Below are 23,327 nucleotides of genomic sequence, written 5' to 3'. Positions count from 1 at the left end.
AAAAAATAGAGGACATCCGTACTTAGTAAGTACTAAAGGAGGCTAATAAGACCTTAGTCCTCTTATTACTAGGACTATTATCCCCTAATATCGTAGCGGAGCTATGGGTACTATTAAGCGCCGTAGTTAATTAACTATAGCTTATAATTAGCTCGCTCTTATTAAAAGACGAGCTCTAGGGGTATTTATTAGTAAAAAAGATTCTAAAGCTTAATAAAGACCTTATTATAGCGTCCCTCGTACTAATATGAGCGCTAGCGGCTAAAGGGCGCGAGCGCTAGTCTATTTAAAACGATGGATTATTAGTAATAGACGGGAAGCTCGTAGTGCTTAAGGAAGAGAACCTTTATATTATAGTTATCTACGAGGTTTATAAGCAAAAGCTCCTCGCTTACCTAGAGCGTAATAAGGTTATAAAAATAATTAAGTAGTAATACTACTAGCCGGGCCTAATAGTAAATGCCTACTAGTACGTACGGAACTACTATACTTATTACCGATTATAAAAGCCGCGCAATAAGCCCCCGGGGGAGCTAAGGCTACTTTTAGTACCCGACTACCCGTAGTAGCACATTTCTACCGACTTTATAACTATCCCTACTAATTAAAAAGAATTCGATAATATTTAGGTAGTAGTAGACCGCCTGGGCAAGAGGGCGATATTTATTCTTTATTATAAAACTACTATAGCGAAAAATATAAGCCGAATGTTTTATAAACAGGTGCTACCTATCTTTAGCTTATTAAAGACTATTATATTAGACCGAGGCCCCTAATTTATTTCTAATTTCTAGGGGGAACTTTATAAGATCTACGGGGTTAAGCTATAGCTATCGACGGCTAACTACCCCTAAATAGACGGCTAGATAGAGGTACTAAACTAGTATATCTTATAGTAGTTAAGACTATTAGTTAATTAATACTAAGATAACTAGAGTAATATACTACCCGTAGTCGACTTTACTTATATTACCTAGCTTAGCGAGACTATAGGGCTATTATTATATAAAATAGAATTCGGTTATTAACTACGGCTCTTTTTTAACTAGTCTAAATAAACTTACTAATTTAGCTTTATAAAAGAAAAGCTAAACCGTACTAACGCCTAGCGTATAGCCTAAGGGATATACGAGGCCTAAGAAACTACTAAGGGTAATATAAAAGTCGCTTAAGTATAATATAAGAGGTATACTAACCGCCGCTAGCGCCCGGACGACCTAAAGCTAAGAGACCGGGTCTTTATTAATACCTCGTATTAAAAGTCCGCTAACGCAAATAAACTATAATAGCTATAGGCCGGGCTATAGCCTATTATTAATACCGGATAGGGGGGTATATAGATTATAAAACTACTAGTAAATAGCTAAGTATACCCGGTCTTTTACTTAAGTAAGCTAAGAAAGGTTACTAACGACTTACTACTTAAGTAGAACTAAGACCCGCCGCTATCGATTACTAATAATAACGGTAAACCGGAGTACGAGGTCTTAGAGGTCGTTAAATTACGCTTATATAAGGGAAAACTATAGTACTAGGCGGATTAGAAGGGGTACGATATAGATCTAACTTAGTACGATATAGAGAGCTTTAAATATATATTAGTAGCGCTCTAGGCGTTTTATTACTAATACTTAATTACTAAGGGCCCGCTATAAAACTTAGATATATAAATAGAAGCTACTATAACTAGCGATTCGCTATTACTAAGGGAGGACGATAATATAATAATAGTAATTACGGCTATAGATTCGCTAAAATAAGGGGTAATTTAGAGGTTTATTTTTTTAGCGCTACGGATAGCGCCCTCTAGTATAGAGGGGGGGGTAATATTATAATAATAGGTATTAGGGCCCTGTGGGCCCTGTGGCTCAGCCTTAGGCTACGAGGCTAAGCTCTTAGTAATTACGTAACGAGCTAGACCGCTGGGCCCAAAGGGCCAGCCTACTAGCTTCTACTTACTATTCTATTTTTTCCCTCTTTACGTTAAGTCTTTAGTTAATTAGGTTAATATAGTAGCGTTCCGACCTGCCTCGAGTTCCCTTTCGTAACATAATTATAAAAGGGCTTAATATAAAGACCTAGATATAATAAACGCGTAGTTTTACTTTATAATAAATATAATCGTAAAATACGGTATTATAAAGTTTAATATTTATAACTTTAACGAGACTAGTTTTATAATAAACTAAATTATATTTAAAATAGTTATTACGAGTATAAAAAGGCGTTTAAATATAAAAATAATATAGCTTAGTAATTATAAATAAGTTATAGTTATTTAGGTTATTAGCTCGTTGGGCTATAGCGTCCCGCTATATATTATTATTATAAGTAAATATTACCTCTCTATTTAATATATAGAATCCGGTTTACTATATAATTAAGTTATCGTAATGTTTAAAAACGGCCAGATAATAAATAAAAGAGGCCTAGATTAGGTAAAATACTTTAAAAGGTATATAAAACTACGTATAAAAAGTCGATATTACCTCCTTATTATTAACGGATATAAAAGTCACTACTTTATAGATTTTAAGTTATATTATAAAGAGAATAATATTATTACCCTTTATATACTGGCTTATTCGTCTTATTTACTATAGCCCTTAAATATTAAATATTTTAGGCCTTTAAAAACGGTATATAGCTAAGAAATTAAAGAAAAAATACGACGGGGTAATACTTATATTATAAAGGAGGACTTCTTTTTTATATTTTATAGGGTATTTACGTAAGCAATTATAAAAAGAAATATTTAGGGAGGATTTAGAAGAGCCGGGCTTATATTTTTAAATATAAAGAGTATACTATTTAAGCTTAATATAAAGTTATATACTCTAATACCTCTAGGATCCTTCTTAATAATACTACTAGCTTAGATTTCTTAAATACTAAATAACTTAATAAAAGTATTATTATAATCGTAACTTATTAAAACTCGAATTACCTATTATTAAAATAGCTCCTTAATTTTAATTATTAAAGTTATTAAGTATTTATTAAAAGGGGCGCGAGGATTTATATATTAAATTACCTTATTAAAGTTAGAGTATTAAATCCTTTAAGAGGAGAATAACTTACTTAGCTAACGTAAAAGGGCTAAGAAAATACGTCTTAAATAAAAAAGAAGTCTTATAGTAGCTAATAAGAAAGACCTTTAGTTATAAAAAGAGGTAATAACTTAGATTAAGGAAAAAACGTATTGAAGTAGTAGTTATTAGTTAAGGACTAAGACGGGTTAATAACGATATAGTATTTATAAAAATACTAGTTATAATATATAAATATATTAAATCGCTAAAGAAATATTTAAAGAAGAGGATACTAAATAGTTTTAATTAAATTACTTTTCTAAGTACTACTTTTTAGTTATAAATATAATATAGTCGCGATTGGGTAGGTAGCTCGCTTATCTAGGTAGCTCGCTTATTATATACGTTAATATAAAGTAAATAATAGTATTACTAAAACGTTACTATTATTAAAATAAAATAAATAAGGATATAAAAAGTTATATTAATATTTATATAATATACTAGCGAATAAAGCCTTATTATTATAAACTATATAGCTTATTATACCCCCTATTTACTCTAGTTAAGTTATAATAAGAAATATTACTAGACTTTATTACGGGCTTACTTATATTAATTATATTAAATAAAAAGTACTTCTATAATATAATACTCGTTATAATAAACCGATTTATAAAGTATAGCGTTTATATTATTATAAAAACGACCTTTATAACCTAGGGATTCGTCAACCTTTTATTTATAAAGATTTTTATTAAGTTTAAAATACTTAAAAAGATCGTTTTTAATAGGGGGTCGTTATTTATAAATAAGTTTTAAACTTATTTCTATTACTTCTTAGTAGTAAAAAGGCGTCTTAGTACTACGTGTTATTTATAAACGGATAGTTAAATAGAATAATAAAACTAATATTTAGAATAATACTTTTATTATTTTTATACTTAGGACTAATTAAATTAGATATAGCGTCTTTACTTAGCTAAGTTTATATATAATAACGCCTAGTACTTAGTAATCCGTAAAGCGCTTACTAAGGCCCTATTTAGGTTTTTATTTATATATTTTATATTAATTTTAACGGGGACTCGAGATAATATATAGAATATTTTAGTTAAAGAGCGTATAGCCCGATTACGAGCTAATTAAAAAGCCCTACGACTTTTTATATAAAAAGTACGTAAAATGTATAAGTAATAAGTTAATAAAGCTAAGATAGATATATTATATAAAGTAAATAACTAGGTATTATTATTAAAAAAAATATTAAAAAGTAGTGTCCTAGTTAGAAGTTAGCTAATAAATATCTAAGCTTATTTAAAATTAAATTAATAGTTAGAATAGTAGGGGTTACTTATTAACTAAACGTACTAATATAATATAAAATATATAATATATAGTAGTTTTTTTCCGGCTTTATAAGTATAAAAGATCGACCTTAACGGGATTATGCTTTTAAGGGAAATTATACAATATAGTATACTTTTTAATTATATAATATGCGTAATATATCCTAAGTACGCACTTAACGTAATATAGTGATTTTAATACGAAAACTACTATTTAATTTAGGATAGGTAAGTTACTTTATAGCGGCGCTAGTTGAAAAGGTTAATAATAAAAGTTAGCCGTAATAGTTAGTTATAATAGTCGGCCGTAATAGTTAGAGGCGGCCCTTAACTATAGAGGTTCTAAACTTTAATAGCAACGTAGAGGTTTTTTAAAAAAGGGCTAAATAGGCTAATATTTACTATTTTTTAGAGCTCGTAAAGATTTTTTTTATTTTTATTACTTTTAATATTACCTAAAGCTACTCTCTATTTAAACTAAATAAATCTACTAAATAAATTTACTAAATAAATTTACTAAACAAATTTACTAAATAAATTTACTAAATAAACTTATTAATGTATAAATTACTATTTAGATAGTTAGTTAGATAACTAGTTAAGAGGTTAGCTAGTTAAAATACTACCTTAACGAGAACCTATTTTATTAAAAATACCTGTTAATAAGTCTGCCCCTCTCGGGCTAGGCGCCCTCGGCTAGCTCGACGCTATAGTTATTATAGTTAATATAAATACGCCCGAGGATTAGTAAAGTACTTTTTAATAATACGGAATTTAGTTAAGTAATAATACGAACGCTATAAATAGCCGGGCTAATACGGACGTTAAAATCCGGTATATTAACGCTAACTTAGTTATAATAATTATAATAAACGGGCCGGAAGTATATAGGGTTAAAATAATAAGCTAGCGCTTTAAATAGCTTTTATAAGACCCCCCGGGTAATAATAATACTTATATAAAAGAATAGATTATATTAGACTTAGCTACTTACGCAAGCTAGTACTAAGAGGTCTTATATATATTAAAATAAGTAAAGCTTGCTTTATAAATAAGTAGTAAAAGGTTAGGAATTAATAAAAGGGAGATAATAATTAAGTTAGTTAATTATTTTAATTAGTAGTTAGGTATAGAGCGTATTATACTTAGTTTTCCTTAATACGTAATACACGGTACGGCCCCGGCGGATTACTTTATTAGGGGGAAAATATATAATATATTTTATATATTTTTATTTAAGTCGTATTAATATTACGAAAAAGCCCTTTAGAAGTCCTTATTTATTCAAGATATAAATAAAGAGCTACTTTATAAAATAAAAAATATTATATAATATAGAGGGCTAAAAAAGAGGCGATAATACCTAATTTAATAAAAAGAATATAATAATAACGAAAATACATAAGAACTAGCTAAGTATATTAAAAACGTAACGTTAATTAGTATATATAAAGAACGAGTTTTAATTAAATAACGTACCTTAGCTCTTAATAAGCCTAATAACGTAGCGAACTAGCTATTAATAAAAAGAAAAGGGGGGCTATATAGCTATAGTTAAGTAATATAAATACGCTAATTACGAACCGTTTCTCTAATCTTTATAATGTATAAGAGGACTGCCCTTATATATAGAAGGGCCGCCTTAGTTATTATCCTCGGGGTTATTATAAAAAAAATAATCTCCTTATTATTAATAAATCTATAAATAATTAGCTACGAATATAGAGCGCAAGCGGGGCGACTATATACTAGCTAGGATATTATTTAAGTAGCGTACTTTATTATAAATAGTATAAAGTAGTATAATTATTATATTATTATAAAACGAAGACGTAGTACGAGAGGAGCTTATAACTACTTTATTATTATTATTAATAACGCGGGTCGAGCGGGCCTCTTTATTAACGTACTTAAGTACTCTCTACGTATTACTAATAATAATTTAATAAGTTTATTAAAACTATAAAGTAATATTAATAACTTAAGTAATAGTAATAATAGAGTAATAATAAAATAATAAACTTCTAAATCGTAAACGTTATTATTTAAAGCGAGTATAGTACTTTAAAAAGTTTATATGATATATTCTATAAACTTAAGAACTTAAAATACTATTAATATAATACTTAAGAGTAGTAATAAAGTAATAATAGCACTAAGTACTTATTATATCCTTATAAAAATAGTTCTACGTAGTATACTCCATATAACGTATATTAAATCTTAAAAAAGTATTAAATAAAAGAGCGAACTAGGGGTTATAAATTATTAACTTAGCTAATTATAATACTCGGTTTTTAAATTAAGTACTTTATATATAATATAAGCGGGGTAAGGGAGCGGGCGTACCTAATTAACCCCGATTGTTTTAGCGTTTACTTTTTCTTTTTTTTAATAAGAATTTATAATAATTAGTATAAATAGTATATAAATAGTAATATATATACGAAGTTAAGATAAGTAAAGGGGATATTAACCTTTTTAAATAAACTACTACTACTACTACTACTAAGTATACTTATAACGTTAATAACTATTTTATTATTAATAATAGCGACTCTATAATTAAGAGCTATATTTATATTAAAACGAGTTAATAACGAATATAGAACGACTTTATAAAAAACTTATTTAAGTATAAGAAGTATATAAAAATAGGGATCTAAGAAATATTTATTAGCTATAATATTTACGTAATAAAGGAGTAGTATAAACGCTAATAAAAATAAAAGACTATATATAAAAAAGATAATTATAAAAAAAAAAAAAAGAATTTAGAATTATAATAACTTAAAAGGGGGTTAATATTAATAAATAAAAATAGGGCGATAACTACTTAAGTATTACTAATTATAAAGACGGCCTATAAATAAGAGTAACTTAGTAATAAAATTATAGGGCTAACTAAATTTATTATTTAAAATAAGGGGCCTATACTTAGGCTAACGAGCGCTACTTATACTTACCCTCGTACTATATATTTAAGGACTTTTTAAATAAAACATTAATATAATATATATAAACTATAAACGGGTTTTAAAATAAAGCTTAAAAAAGGGAGTACCTTATTAAGCCTTATTAATTAGGCCTTATTAATTAAGGGATAGCTTAGGGAGTATAAAAAAGGGGATTAAATAATAAAAAAGTAGTTTGGGTATATATAGAGCGCTAATAATATACCTCGAGGGAAGGGTAAATTTTAATAATTTATTTTTTAAATCTTAATAGTAGTTAGCCTCTATAAGCTTCTTTTTTATATTATATACTTATTAATAAATATTTAATAAGCCGCTAGGGGAAACTAAGGGATACGTAGGCGTATATCTTTATCGCTTATAACGGGAGGACGGGAGACTACCCCTCTTCTTTTTTAAGTCAGCCCTATAAAATAGCGACATGCGATATAAACCTCGAATTAAATCGATTGGATAGAATCTAAGATAAGTCTACTTTAGCTATGCTATAACCGCTATAAGTTTCTTATTGTGTCCTACCGAGGGCTGGAAAGGGATACCGCTATGTTGTGCATATTTATATCGCCTTATGAGTGGATAGAATATCAGCCACTCCAGGAATCCAGCCCCTCGGAATGCAAGAGGGATAACGATAACCAAACTTCAGGTCAGAAATTAGCGCAGGCAACGGCCTCTAGAGAACGGCTGGGTGTGGCTTCCCAGGCAGCCGCCACCATATATTAATGATGTTTGCCATGAATGAAGGAATACTACTGACATAAATTTGAAGTCCGATGACTCGCAGGGCTTGACTCTGGTTTGGCAACTCTTCATCGTTCTACATCCCTCCGTAACGCCAATTCCTGCTTTGGGAACTTCTAAACCCTGATTCTTGCCATGTTACGTGTCAACCTATCAACAATGTGTGAAAGAGGGCAGTTTGACTTCCCAAACGCCCACTTGGTCTACTTGAAAAAACACCATTTATATTACGAGACTCGAGAGCTTGAGTTCACATGTCCCGATTCTTTCAAATATGAGCCGAAAGAAATGGATGCCAAGGCCACTATGCCAGACGTTCAAGAGTTCGGTGCTAATGCTTACTCACTTCTGTCTTGAGGCGTTTCTTTGACGGAAGTAGGTTTCACCAATCAATGTCGTTAACTTGGAAGGATTTTGATAAATTTTCAACGACTTGCTTGCGTTCCGATTCCTTGATTCAAGGTACTCAAGGGTAGCTTAGTGGAATCTCTGAATCTCGCTACGACGCGGGTTTCTTAGTCCTACCTGAAATCATGTTTCCCCCCTTTCTTGGATCAAGGCTCAAATACTTAGTTTGCAGTGGTAACAAGTAGTCAAACTCGATCTTCGAGAAGTTTGATCGCGAACTTCTTGGTGTTGACTCTTGGGCAGCGCGTTGCTGAACCATTATCGCTCGCACTCACAGACTGAGCTTTAAGTGAACCATAGTTGACTGTACAGGCTGTTGCGAATTTGGCATCAAATCTTGGCAATGATGACCATCTGGAGAATCGATTCGTCACGAACATTACTGCTTGCGAAATTTGTGATATCTTACTGGTAATCAGGCTTGAAAACCAACGCTGAAGGAACTGACACGATAGAGGAACACGCTAAAAGACCAATGTTGGGGATACGACGAGTAGGGTTTGGGTCGATCTTTCTTTGGCATGCCTCTCGAAGTAAAAGAGACCGGGTCATGAGTTGATACAAGCTGTGTATGGTAAAAAGGAATGATCAATATGTGAAAATGAGGCATTGCAGAACAAGGTAGTTTGGCTACTACCTCGTGTCATGCACGGATTTATCGGTGCGATTCTCAGCTATCTAAGTTGTGTTCAGTGTTCTTCAAATCTGTTCGTTTCGGAAGAGCCGTCAGTCGAATACGAGACGATTTTATTGGTGCACTGATGGCTTACAACCCAAAGGTTGGAAGTAAATGGCCACGCTTGGCTGTGTATGTGACTTGCTAGTAGACACCCAACTTCGCTTTTCGTAGCATGTGAACAAGAGACTTGGAAACCAGCTCTTCTCTCCCACGAAATCATGCCGTTAAAATTGGCAGGACCAGATGGTTGGTTCATCCAGAACACAACTAGAACGTGGGGTGTTGGTTGCCAGACGAAACCAGAACATCAGGTTGCTGTGCACTAGCCACTGTCACAGCTGTCAGCCACGAGGAAGATAGTGGCGCTAGAAATGCCATCTCCGCAGCCGAAACCTTGCTGTGGCCGGCGGCGTGGCCGCCCTTCAGTACTTTGTTAGGGTGACCATGCTCAAATCTTCCCGACGGCTCGTTACGCAGCGCGCCACCCGACCCCAAGGTGAATAGACCTCTCTTTCAACATCACATGTAAGGTGGTGTCTGTCTCCGTCCAGTGGGATTTCATCGGAGAATATCAGGAAATGCCATCAGAGTAACGACTTTACGCGATCCAGGGCCTGGTGACTTGCCAGTCCTGCGGTCGCAGCGGCTGAATTGAGTGAGAAATTCAGCATTCTGCGCCGGCGGCCACCATCTTATCATGGTTCGTTAGCGACATACGGGAATCAGCGCCTAAACATTTCACATTTAGCAACCAAGACCAGCACCTAGGGAGTGAGAAGCACCCTATTTGGGCTCGTCCAGGCTTTAGATAGGGAGATGTCTCGAGTGTCTAGTTGTTGTACACTCTACCGTCGCGTCTGCCGTCTGGGAGAAATTGGGTGAGCTTGGGAGCGTCTGGAGATAAGTGGAAACGAGTTGGTGTGTAGATCGAACGTGGTGAAGATCCCCCAGCTGTGTGAAGCGAGTGGGGCCAAGGGTTCGCTTCTCCTAGTTCTTATCTCGCTCTTGATATGGTAGGATATTCCAGCCATCGTCTTATTAGGGACCAGCCGACTAAGAAGTACCGGTGGTTGCAGGGCAAAAGTTTAGTCTAGGAATAGTTCCGAGCCCCAGGTAATACCGAAGATATAGAATGCTAATTAGCACGCGAGCTGTTCAAGACCTAGACAAGCGGACAATAATGGGATTTGCGAGGCAACGTTATGATTTATTAGATAAAGTTATTTTTTTTGGTTTACGAGTATGTAATTGACCTTGATATCAATTTGGGTCTAATAAAAGATCTATTCTCTCTAGGTTCTCGTAGGATGCTGGCCTTATAGCCTTGCGACTCTAGTATAAGACTGCTACGTTAATTTACCGCTAACGAGGATAGGGAGGAAAGATCCTAAAAAAAGACGAGCTAAGTAATACGAAGTAATTTCTCTAGTTTATTATGTTAGTTATTTAGTATCTTAACGCTGCGTGAGGCGATCGATATTATGCCGCGAGTCGCATATTTTAGTAGTTAACTCGATAAGATCGAGTAATAGATAATATGCGGGGTTTAGGCGCTATTTATGATTAGCTACCCCTATTAGAGGAGCTAAGTTATTATATATAGCCGCACCGTCCTATGCCGGATAGGTATTATAGTGCGTCGTTAATGAGCGGGAGCCGTTCCTCGTCGCCGTACTAACGCAGTGCTACCTCTAACGCCCCTAATAAGAATATTTTCTTTTCTAGGAGGAACTAATAAGAGCCGCGGAATGCGTCTAAAGGACTAGAGTTTTTATAGTTTCCGGTACTAGGGCTTCGTCCTCTTACTCGATTAGATTTAACGTCGTTATTAACTTAGGAGTATTTTAATTTACTATAATCACGGCAAGACCGGTAGTACCCTTATTTAAAAGCGGTTCGTAGCGTCGTCTTATTTTACGTTCTTAGGCTTATTACCCCCCCGTCTATATTCCGGTTCTTTAATCGTCTCCTCCTCCTTTACCTAGCGCTAGCGGGATAGAAAAAATAGAGGCAACGACCTTAAAAAGCTTATTACGCTTATCCTATATAGGGGTTTATCGCAGCGATTTCCGGGTCTATTAGTCGATAATTACTAATACTAAGGTACCGCCGACTCGTTTTTATAGAACTAGCGAGGTCTTTTATTAGCCTCTCTATATCTAGAGCGATACCGGCCTAGTATATAAATAAATATTAGTCAATATCTCCTCTATTATCTCGACCTCGCTCCTTTATCTAAGAGAGATTAGCTAGAATTTCTTACCCTTAACTAAACGACTAGACTTAACTACCTTAGTATTACTACTTCTTTTAGGGTATTATCCTATAGATCACGACCCGTATTATCCTATAGCCCAGTCTTTCGGTTCCCTATCTCGTCCTCACGTGCATATCGTTATCGTAACCTATACCGGTCCGTATACTAGTATTTCGATAACTTACCAAATCGAAATTATTTAAAAGTTAGCATATTATCCCCGACTTTACCCCTCCATACGTCTTATTAAAGTCCATTTTTATTAAAGAGAGTTACCAAAATAGATATAGATACTATAACTACTACCGCTCGCCTAGAAAAGGCCCATAGCTTAAGACTAAGTTACTTAGCGGACAAGATCGCTATTAAATTAGAGCCTAGGTTAACTAGCGCTTAGCTAATAGTAAAATCTGCTAATCGAAAATTCTTAAGCTATCCGGAATCGTTTTAACATTCTTAATTTATAGCTAATAAACTATAATCTTAAACCGTAAGTAATATTACTATAAAAAGCGCACGCGACACTTATAAGAGCATAGTAACTAACCTCTAAATAGAGTTAAACCCGAGAGATGGCAATGGGGACCTTAGAACTTCGTTACTTTCTGGGTCGCTAACTCCTTTAACGTTAATACATAGATAATTTCGTCCTCTATAATTATGGGTAGTCTTTCTTAGTAGTAGTCTTGGCTCTATGTCTAGATTAGCTACGCTATTACTAGATACTTTATCTACATAACTGGCCGCATCGGTATAATGTACTATATTAGTTTCCCCGTCGTTAACAGATTATCTTTCGGAATCTAGGGAAGTTTATAGCCTGTTTTCAACCGTGCCGCTATAGGTAAGCCCGATGCCCTCTTCCTAATATTAAGCGTTACTAATTAACCCTAGCTTGTGTTTAGTATAGTATCTAGGCCTATATCGGCGGCCACTGCGTTTACCTAATAATCCGTTCTATCTAGAAGTCTTGGGTAAGTAGCAATGCCTCTGGAATGCCTAAGAAGCTTTAAATCTAATATAAACTAGGACCGAGAGACGATTCCGAACACTTTCTTTATATCTTCCGGTACTACTACTGCTAACTAGGTATCTTTCTTCCTCTTCTAAGTACTATTGTTACCTGCTATTTAGTTTCCCGTTTATAAGATCTGATACCTATTTATAGTTAAGTCGTATATCGTCCTATGCGCTAGAATCGCTTTTATAATCTAGGCTATTATCCGCGCTGGCGGTATTAGTCCGATCGTTCGTTAGCCCGCAAAGCTTTATAGTAGCGACTTAGCCTAGGAATTTATTAAGGGCGTTATATCGTCTATTGCTAACTTCGTAACCCTTATCGTTAATAATCCTAATTTCTCCTATTTTTCTAAGAAGCCGAACGATGCTCTCTAGTCTTAGCTCTTTACGATTCCTATCGGCTTTGCGTTTACCTTATTTATCGGTATTATAGTATCTTCTTCCTTAGTAGTTATCTATAGTAAGGAGATTTAGGACCCCCTTAAGCTCCTCGAGAGATTTATCGACGATAGCGGTTCTGCTTAACGATTCGGTATGTTCGTTATCGCTTTTACGTTCGCTCTTACTTAACTCGGAACTAATATTATCGCTAACTCCGTTTCCGTAAGTACCGATATAATAGCTCTACTACCCCGGTACTTAAGTATTCGCCGTAATAAATATATTTATGCCGCAATCGGTCTAGCTATGTACCCGTATACCCTACTCACAGATTCTAATAAATTTACTACCTATTTTTTAGCGTATAGCGTCTTCTTAAGCTCTATTATAGGTATTATATACTCTAATTACTACGTCGTTAGAAAGGGGTACCTCGAAATTAGAGAGCTATATAATGCGCATAAGACCGGCCCGTACTTCTTTATTTACGGCTTTTATTAGCGCGGGTACGCCGCCTATATTATTAAAATCTTACCTAACGTAGTTAGATTCGTCGGTATAATTAGCGTCGATATCCCTATCGGCGCGATATATATTTATAATCTTAACTTTTTTATTAGATTTATCGTTTTTAGTAGCGTGTACTAGGGTCTCTATAAGATCTCTCTTATCCCCGCTACTAACGATAAGTAGATAGAGGTCGGAGAGGAGATTAATAATATCCGCGTCGTATACGACGCTAGTAGTAGTCAGGACTACGATAAGGAGAGAGTTCTTAGCCCCTCTAAGGGTATTAATAATAGAGCTAAGCATGTTTAAAAAGGAGTAAAGGGTTTAAGCAGGGGTCGGTAGTTTAGATTTAGATAATACTATTATTATACAAAAAGGGGGTGCAAAATTGCGATTTCTTAAGCATATAATTGAAGCAATAAATACTAAATGTTTTTACTAAACTAACTACCTTATAAATACTTCGTGATATGAGTAAGATAAGAAAATCTTTCGCCCTTAGACCCGAAAGACTATAAATCCTTATACAAAAAGCACCGAAGCAGTTATCCCTTAATAACCCGCTACCTTACTCCCCAAATCCTCTTCTTTACTTTAAACCTTGCTAGAAAGAGCTTAGATAATAATAGCGGGAGTTCTATCTTTTTTAATATCTCGAAAAGGCGTATAGAAATAATCGTATTACTAAAACGGGGCGACGCCGTGATTATAGTAACGGGTATTACTAATAAGAGACCTACGGCTAATAGGATAGCCTACGCTAGCTTAGCACTCCCTCGAATAGCGAGTAAAACTTTAAAACTGAGAACGGTCTACGGCTATAGAACCCGGAAGCTATTACGCTAGCTAAGACCGAGCCGATCGCGGTTCTACCTATCCTATATAATAGACTTACCCTTAAGTAGACCATATAAGAATAGCGCAATAGCTAGAGCTATAATCGGTATAATAAAGGTTATTAAGAATAACTCTATAAAAGTTAAGAGGATGTAGCGTAAACTACTACTATAGCGCCTAGAAAACGTTATTACTGCCTCGAAGACACCCGTAAGTTTAGGGAATATACTAAAAGTAGTAAGAGCAAGGTACGGAGTCTAGCTAAAGACGAGGCTCATTTAAATAATACTAGGTTCTCCTATAACTTCCTTCGTAATATATACTAAGGTTATAAAGACGTAACAAGCCTAGCTAATATACGTAGTTAAGGTCTGGTATATTTAAAAGCGGCTAATTAGATAAATACTAGGTTCGCTTAGTATAAACTAGTACTACATAGTTCCCTAACACTAGCGTAATTCGTAACGAAAGAAGTTAAGAAATATAGGTAAATTAGTCTCGTAGCTTTCCGTTTCGATAAGTAGTACCCGGACCTCGTAGCTACCTCGGCGCATAAATATTACTTCTAGCAGATCGTAACTAAGGATATAACCACCTAACGGCGGCTCTCTAGGGAGCTTCGGTAGTATACAATGCTTATAGAAGGTATTAGTACGGATTATAGCATTATAACCCCAATATAGCGCGCAGTTATAAGTCTACTAGCTAAAGCCCATATTATATATTCGCACCCTATAACGCAAGCCGAACTAAAAGAGCTATATAAACGCGCTAACCGTAGGCATACCGATAACTATAGTCTATAATAACCCGATTAGGGGGTTTTTTTCTATACTAAAAACTAGCTAGATAAGTATATCGCCGCTCATAGCGCTATCGGAGTTAAGGGTAACGAAGAAGTCGTCTCTTTTAGAGTAGTTATCGAGGTAGTCTTTAAGGTTACTAGCCTTATACCTAGTATTTCTATTACGGTATCGATAAAATAGAGGCTTAGCCATACCCTCGCTCAGAGATATTATATGCTATATAAATACCCCCTCTTCTAATCGCGCTACGTTAACGTAATTAGTATCGCTAAGTAGCACAAAGCGAAAGTGCTCAAGGTAATTAGTTTACTAAAGGCTCTTATATATAGTATAGAGGCGGTCGAGCACTAGACTAGGATCTTCGTTACGTATAAAAATCGTGAGCGCTATCGTAGACCTAAGCTTCGATAGAGGTCCTCGAGGTCGAAAATATAGGTAAACGGATCGCTCTGCGTTACCGAACAAGATAATATATAAGCTAATTACAGAGTTCTAGAAGCTAAAAAAAGGCCATAGAATATAGATAGTTCTGCAAAGCACAATAACTATATTTAGTAAAGTGTACTTACTTCGCACGAATACGATAAAGTTAATCTAAAAGAACGGGAGGATAGTAATACTATTAAGGGCTATAACTAAAAAGCGGCGTTAGGAGACTAATATCCAAGCATCGCGATTTAAGGCCACGATACATATCTTACGTTTAAGGTATATTAAGTCGATCCGATATACGTAACCTAATACCGTATCAATAGCTATTAAAAACTTTTATAAGTCTCAGCTAGGTCCAATATAGAAACTAGGAAATTAAATACTTTAGTTCGAAGGCCTATAAGAGCCGAGAATAGATTCATAGGCATTTATAAAAGTAAGTTCAGAACTCCGACTGCCGGTTATCTTATTTTATAAGTCTAAAATCGGGAAGGCTAAATTGTGTACCTAAATAGCTTTTATAGCAAAGGAGGAAATAGGAGATAGAAAATAGCTATCTAACTCTTTTCGACTAGGTACTCGGCGCCGCCGCGAGCGAGAATAGCCCCTCCCGGCAAGACTTCTAACTAAGTGCGGTATCTAGGCCTAGGACTTCGGATTACCAGAGTCCAGCATAGATTGTCAACCCGTACCATATACACTCAGACTCATCTACTTTATAAATACCAATCACCTTCCATCAATAGATACTCGGTCCTCTCGGGACGCTACTTATAAGAAGTCACTACGATCCAACATACCTAGGTGAACGGGATCAACAAGTTCCCAACGCCGCGTCGCAGCAACGTAACTATTAAGGGCACCGCTCCAATGTACGCTCATGACAACGACGTTCGTCAAGGCAAGCAAGTCGCCAATCTGCGTTGACTAGAAGATCGGGAGGTCTGCATCCATAGATGGGCAACCGATTAAGTCAGGGACGGCTTATACGAGTTCGGATGTTAACTTCACCGTCAAGGTTAGTTAGCGCGTATTACGTAGACGCCCAAAGCTTCAATCACTTACTCTACCACAGGTCGAAGGAAAGGCTCTCAAGCCATTCACGATTTACTGTTAGTTCAGCAACCTAGGCCGAAAGACGTGATCTAACGCTAAGCAGATTACCAGTTCAATGTCTGCAATTCCGATGTCAAGTCCCCTGTCGGCAGAACTCGAACCCTACCGGATTCGGGTACCAAAGTGAGACGGGCAATTAAGCTAGCTGTCTATAGCTGTGCCAACTACCGTGAGCTATTCGCTGAACTACATGTTAAAACAATGTAGTTATGTTATCCACCTAAGCTAATGTGTTTGCATTAGCATTCGGATTCTTCAATGCCTACGGGAATCCCGAGCGGAAAGACTCCGTGGACTATATCGTCCACCTCGGCGATTATATTTACGAGTATGGGAACGGCGAGTATCCCGTCGGTGGCTTAGGATGGGGAAACTCCATGCGTCGCGTCCCCGAGCCCAATCGCTCATGTCATACGTGCGTAAAATCTTAACGCCTATCTATTGAACGATTCATGACTGATTCAAGTCACCCTTAGGCTCTACGATTACCGACGACGCCTTGCCCAGTACCGCAGCGACCCTGACCTTCGCGCTAGCCATCAAAAGTTCCCCTGGATAACTGTCTGGGATGACCACGAGGTGATGGACAACCCCTACCGAGACGGCTCCGCAGGAATGAACAACACCGAACAGTCATTTATCAAAGACGACGGCATATCTGTGGAAGCGCGCAAGATGAATGCTGTGCGCGCATACTTCGAATGGAGTGAGTCCTAACTGCCTCACGACACAAAATCTCCCAGCTGTCCACGCTGACATTGCCTGCTCCCACAAGTGCCCCTCCGTCAGGTTGATATGGACGACAACCTACGCATCTGGCGTAGCTTCCAGTTCGGCGACCTCTTCAATCTCATCATGCTCGATACCCGCAACTACGATCGCTCCATCACCGACCTATACTGGAACACAGGCTACGTTCATACTATTAGTGATGATACCAGCCGCTCACTGATGGGCTCTCGCCAAGAAAACTGGTTCTACCGTCAGCTCATAGAGTCAGCCTCCACAACACGATGGCGTGTCGTTGGTAACCAGGTAGTCTTCAGCAAGATGAACCAGAGCATCTCCAATGGACCCAAGAACCCGTTCAACTACGACCAGTGGGACGGTTACGCTGCTAACCGAAACCGGACGCTCAAGACGCTCTACGATAACAGCATCGACAACACAGTGTTTTTGGCCGGCGATAGTCATGCATCGTGGGTCAGTGACCTTGTCTGGCTTGGCGAAAAGGACTACAATTCGGAGACTGGGGCCGGTTCCATCGGGGTTGAGTTCGCCGGCACAGCCGTCACCTCGCCTTCATCGGCGGGTCAAAATATTACCCAGGAGAAAGCTCTTAACAGAAGCGCTTGGTTGACCGCTGCGAACCCAGAGCTGCAGTGGCAGGAGTACTACTACCGCGGCTACTTTGAGATGACCATCGACTACGACGCAGTCAACGCTACCTTCTTTGGGTTGCCCACTTACGCCACGAGGAACGGACTCGAGATCGCGCTGGCAAATTTCACGGTCCTCGCTGGGGAGAACAAGCTACGGCGCCCCGTTGGTGGAGACAGCGTGGAGTTTGGGAACCTGAAAGGCGGCGTCACGAAGCAGACTAATCTGACCAATGACACTAACACTGGAGAATGGTCCGTGTTTGAGAGTTCGAAGCTAGGCTAGGAAGACCAGTTTCAATAGACATCTATTATTAGCTCACGCAAGAGCGGAGTGGTGCTCAGCGCAGGTACCCGTGGCCATTCCGAAAAGCCACAGAAGTAGTTCCACGTGGGTTAGAGAACCCTATAGCAATGCTGCAGATGATGTTGACAGCACTTTTCGAGCAGGCGTTCATGATACGGCCAATAATACTACGTCTGCGAGCCTTACCTACGTGAAAACAAGGTAGCATTGAGATATCGAATCTATTTTGAAAGCCCCTACCTACACCTATCTAATGTGGTACAAAAATACATGGAAAACTACTTACTGTCGCATTTACTCATACATTTGAATTTATAGTGCATGTGTTAAGGAAAGCTCCAAGGTCCAGCTGTGGCCTTGGCTAAGTTGATCGGTATTGATGCGGCGGAGGATTTTCACTGATTCATTGCATTCTGTGGTAGGGATGATTTCTATGGTCATTGTCTGAATCCATGATTTCTATATTCTTCTTCATAACAGAACGTATATGTACCACATCCCATGATGATTGACATAATCTTACATACTGAGCGGTTGCATAAAAGTTAATGGAGTTTCATGGCCCAGCAGCCGCCTACAATGGTCTTTGATCTAGCTTTATGGATTGAAGAAAGTTTCCCAAAGTCTTCCCGATGCTGTCGCGCTCAAAATCGAACTTGTAACGGTCCACATTCTCAGGCGCGTAATTGACCGCGTGTACACCGTCTTGCAGTGCCAGCCATGCAGCCAACAGCGCGCCTTCCATGTTCCAAACATTTTCTTCCTCGGCAGTTTTGAACAGTGGATTATCGTGACCCTGATCAAGCCCCTGGGCTATGAAAGCTTCAGTATACTGCTTCCACCAATCCGTATAAGCGTTAAACCACGCTTCAGGATATCTCTCTTTCAAGTCGTCGTCGTCGATATTATCGCCGCCTTCAGGGTTTGCAGGCCATCCATAGGTATACCACATGAAATTGGTTCCGTAGTCTGGCCAAATGGAGTATTTGTATCCTGGCAGGGAAGATCCGTGTTTCTCCTGGGGTTCTAGCCGTTCGTTCAATTGAGATTCAGATTCTAGTTGATCTTCCGACTCCAAGGGTGCCTCTTTGTGTATTTGGAGTAAAGGCGTATCTGCTAGCGGCTCATGGACGGAATCTTCCTCCTCCATCTTAGATAGGGGCTCGGAGATGGCCTGAGTGACTGGAAGTTGGGACTCGGCCGGTGCCGTAGGGGTGGCAGACAGCGGGTCTTTGTCCTCCGCCAAGCGAACTTGAAGAGAGTCGCCTGATAGTTCAAGAACAAGGCCATAGGGGGTAGTGATGGAAAAGTGAATATCAAAATTGGAGTGTTCGGCAAGTGCTAATAACGCCTTGATGGATGCGATGGAAGGAGCCATTGAAAGGTGAAAAGGGAAAGGTGCGGATTTGGTGAAGTTCTGAATATGAAGGGTTGTGGATCGTCTGAGCAACAAACTGGCTGAGGAATACTGGCCGTATTAGTATCTAGAAAATTGGGGCTGAGGCCGTGGCTGTGTCAGTGCGAACAGTCAGAGGTTGTATTATTTCACTTTTTCCATTTACAGGGGGTAAAAGACTCAAGGCCAGAACAAGAGACCCAACCAACAACCTCCAAAGGTCCCAAACCAGCTGCGGAGGCCGCCTCACCTTTGGGAAATTTCCAAGCGCTTAAAGATAGACTTCAGGGCATTCCAACCATCGGCCGATTCTCCAAGCGCTTACACGTGATCTGATGCGTCAAGACCGTGCAAGCGACCACCAAGCGCCTGCAGGGATGCAAACCCTTGATCAGACACCCGCAGCTACTCTTCTACCAACATGCTCCAGTCAGCCCAGTAACATGCCGATTTTCCAGCTGCCAGTGACTGTGATCAAGGCCATGTATCGTGGCCATCAGCAGGGTCCTGGCGTCAATTGCAAAACCAACACGAACAGGTCGGCGTCAAGTTCTAAATCTGGAGATGAAAAAGCCGTTCCGGCTAGATAACACGCGTATGGCAACGAAGTGGAAAATGTATTTAAACCTTGGTCTCTACGCGGCTAAATTCTTGTTCATGACGCCTAGTCAGACAACGACCACGATCATTTCAGTCACATTCTATTCTTCCACTAAACCTTACACGATTTGCCAATTGAGTTGGTGCCAATTTCTCAGTTCACCCGCTCACGATGTTCAAGTGAGTTCAGCTCTCATTGGAAAACTCATCCAGAGACTTAACTCAGCTGCTAACATGATCTGGCAACAGACAATCCGAGTCCGTTAAGCGTATAATACGTGATGTCCAGAAGGATGGCAATCGCAAGATGACTCCCGACCAAGTCGTTCACGCCTGGAACGTGCCCATGACAAGCGAGATTCCTGCGCCCAAAGGAGCAGACAAACCCCTGCCCAACCTATGGATTGAAGAAGGAACTCCCAAGTCCGGCCTGCAACATATGGTTGGAAGCGACGACAAGATTGGTTCGTGGGAAGGCAAGGGCATCCCTAGAGAGCTTCAACGAGAGAAAATACCCATGTTTGTTGAGGCGGCGACTACGGCAGGTAGACGTATCACCACCCAGGGCTCAAGGGACGATCGTCACATCATGTCAACATACATTGAAGGCCGTGTGTTGAAAACTGCAGTTACAGTCGGAAGCAATGGGTATATTGTAGGGGCTAACCCCGCGAAGAAGTTCAAGGTTAAGCCGGGCGACCCGGGCGAGGTCAGCGATCGTACAGTGGAAAACTTGTACCGATATCCGCTGAATTGCCCGGATAGAAGGCGGACTGACGAGGCGAAAAAGGGGGAGGAGATGGAGCGCAAGGAGCCAGCTATGCCAAAGGCGAAAACCTCCCACCTGGGAAGGTTCTTCAACAGAGACAAGTGAGACGGTTCATGGAATTTCGATTTAGCAAACAAGACTCTCGAAGGCACACTGGGTGTGCCAAGGCGTTACCGGCAGGCTTTTATTATCTAGTGCCTTACACCATAGTACCTACCATAGGTAGTTACTAGATTTACCTAAGGTTAGAAGCAGCACCTAAAGGAGATCATGTGAAGCTTCAACCCGGTCCCATCCGCGCGTTGTCGCCGTCGCCGAGCATCTATTACCTTTCTTTCTCCCGACTTTACCAGTGTCTGTTACGAAGGCGCCTTAAGTGCTTTACGTTGAAGATCACGTTCAATACTGACGACTTTGCTCCATAGACCGGGTCATCCCATCAACTGCTAGACGGCGTACGCAAACATACAGTCCGACTATGTTTTCCTTGGATCCGCCTATGAATAACTCCGGAGTAAAGCTATATTACTGTAATAATGGTAGAGGCGAATACCGATGCCAAATAGACTTAGAGAACGGCTGAAGACGGTACACTGATGCTATCTAGTAGTTGGGGGGATAAGACCTGCAAACAGCACGAACTACCTAGTAAAGTAAGTATAGAAGAGGTATTGGTCCCTTTACCTTTGCATGTTCAAGTGTGCATGTTAGTATCCCTATTACAGGGTAGTTGGTTCGAACCGTAGGTAACGAAGAGATCAATTGAACTATATAAATATCTGCGTAGTAGGTATAAAAAGGAGGTTCTAACCGTAAGTTAGGCTAGCTACGATAATCGTAAATAAGGCCCCTAATTAGCCCCTATATAGTCGGCTATATGCTGCGGTCGAATTAGACTTCTAATTTAATACTAACTTTCTCTTTCTTTTATTAATTTAACTACTACGGTTAGAGGTATAATTTAACCTCGGGCCCGTTTACTAAGTCGTCTCCTTTTCCCCCTTTTCTTTACTCTTTTTATATAACCTATCCTTCTATTCGTATAGTAACTTTTCTATTATTTACGAATTGCTCTAATCCCTTATTTAATACTACTTTCGTAAAAGTATTTACGAGGTTATTTTTATTATTAATCTAACGGATCTCGAGTATCTCGCGCCTTTCGTACGATTACCTAAGGGCTATAATATCGATTATAAGCCTCTTTTCTTTTATTATTCCTAATTTAATAAGGTATTCGTATAGCGAGTAGGAATCTATATAAATAATTATTAGAATAGGTAGAAAGCTAATTCGATTAGTAATTTTTTTTAGTATTATTAAAATCGTATAAGAGAGGTTAACGCCGTTAATTATACTATAGACCTCTAATACTAGTATACTTCTTATTACCCGCTTACTTTTAGTTAACGAGTAGTAGATTATATTATTATATATAGTAAATTCGCTCTTATTTATACTCTCGTTAGCTAGGATAATAATATACCCTAATTACAAAGTAAGGTCGTTATTATTTATAAATAACCTATTAATAAAGACGTAGAGCTTACTAATTATAAGGTCGATCGGGTAGTAAACGAGACCTCGATCGAGATTCGTCTATTACTACTTAAGCCGCTTATTAAGTACTTCGACGTTTTATTTAGTTAGATCTATAGCCTATACTACCCTAGCGTAGTTAAAAGTTACCTTAAGCTAATAAATACTTATAATATATACCCCTCGCGCGAGCTTAGCTTTATACCGCTTTTTAATATTAGTTATATTTAGATCGACGAGGTTAATCTTCTCGCCCTACCCTTTTTATTAAAAAACGACGGTTTCCCCTTTAATTATAAGAATCCTGCTATTAAATACTAGGGGGGTATTTATTATAAGGACCTCTTTTAGCTTCGTTACGAAGCCTGCTTTTTAGAGCTCCTTATCCTCTTTCTTTATAAAGTTAATATCGGATAGGCTTAATATATCGTCGGTCTATATTCCGACGATCCTAAATTAATTACTTTCGTACTCCGCGACTAATAAGCACGGGTCGTACATAAAGGTAACTATTAATAGTTAATTAATATAAAAATCGTAGTAAATAGCTTACTAATAGGTACCCGATTTTACGAGCCTATATAGTAGCTTAAGCACTTTAATAATCGTGCTTTTTAGGTACTTATTAGCTATTTCTTTTAGTAAATAGGCTAGGATTTTCCTTATGAGCCCTGTGGCCGATTGGGTATAGGCCTAGGTAATATTACGGCTCTAAATCTCGTATCCCTTCTTCCGTAGCGATGCTATTAGTACTATTATTAATCGTTAGCTATAGCGCTATATAGTAAGCGATT

At 38.0% G+C, this 23,327-nt stretch overlaps 3 protein-coding genes across 3 annotated transcripts; 2 read left to right on the top strand and 1 right to left on the bottom strand.

Moving 5' to 3' along the window:
- Nucleotides 1-16,297: 16,297 nt before the first annotated feature.
- CLUP02_18268 (PhoD-like phosphatase) lies at nt 16,298-18,208 on the top strand (the record flags this gene model as incomplete). Its single annotated transcript, XM_049297170.1, has 7 exons — nt 16,298-16,349; nt 16,405-16,445; nt 16,503-16,539; nt 16,587-16,712; nt 16,787-16,958; nt 17,020-17,249; nt 17,319-18,208. 7 exons carry the CDS (start codon nt 16,298-16,300, stop codon nt 18,206-18,208), a joined length of 1,548 nt encoding a protein of 515 aa, XP_049138394.1.
- Nucleotides 18,209-18,803: 595 nt separating this feature from the next.
- CLUP02_18267 (uncharacterized protein) lies at nt 18,804-19,607 on the bottom strand (the record flags this gene model as incomplete). Its single annotated transcript, XM_049297169.1, has 1 exon — nt 18,804-19,607. One exon carries the CDS (start codon nt 19,605-19,607, stop codon nt 18,804-18,806), a length of 804 nt encoding a protein of 267 aa, XP_049138393.1.
- A 45-nt stretch (nt 19,608-19,652) lies between these two features.
- Nucleotides 19,653-21,501, top strand: CLUP02_18266 (uncharacterized protein; the record flags this gene model as incomplete). Its single annotated transcript, XM_049297168.1, has 9 exons — nt 19,653-19,669; nt 19,749-19,756; nt 19,846-19,952; nt 20,021-20,114; nt 20,164-20,292; nt 20,366-20,405; nt 20,475-21,095; nt 21,273-21,348; nt 21,445-21,501. The coding sequence occupies 9 exons, from the start codon at nt 19,653-19,655 to the stop codon at nt 21,499-21,501; spliced, it is 1,149 nt and encodes a 382-aa protein (XP_049138392.1).
- Between the last annotated feature and the right edge of the window lie 1,826 nt (nt 21,502-23,327).

The sequence above is a fragment of the Colletotrichum lupini genome, chromosome 10 (genome assembly GCF_023278565.1).
Source record: "Colletotrichum lupini chromosome 10, complete sequence".
In the NCBI taxonomy this organism is placed as follows: Eukaryota; Fungi; Ascomycota; class Sordariomycetes; order Glomerellales; family Glomerellaceae; genus Colletotrichum; species Colletotrichum lupini.
Note: the sequence above shows the minus strand (reverse complement) of the source record. Positions and strands in the feature narration are given on the sequence as shown.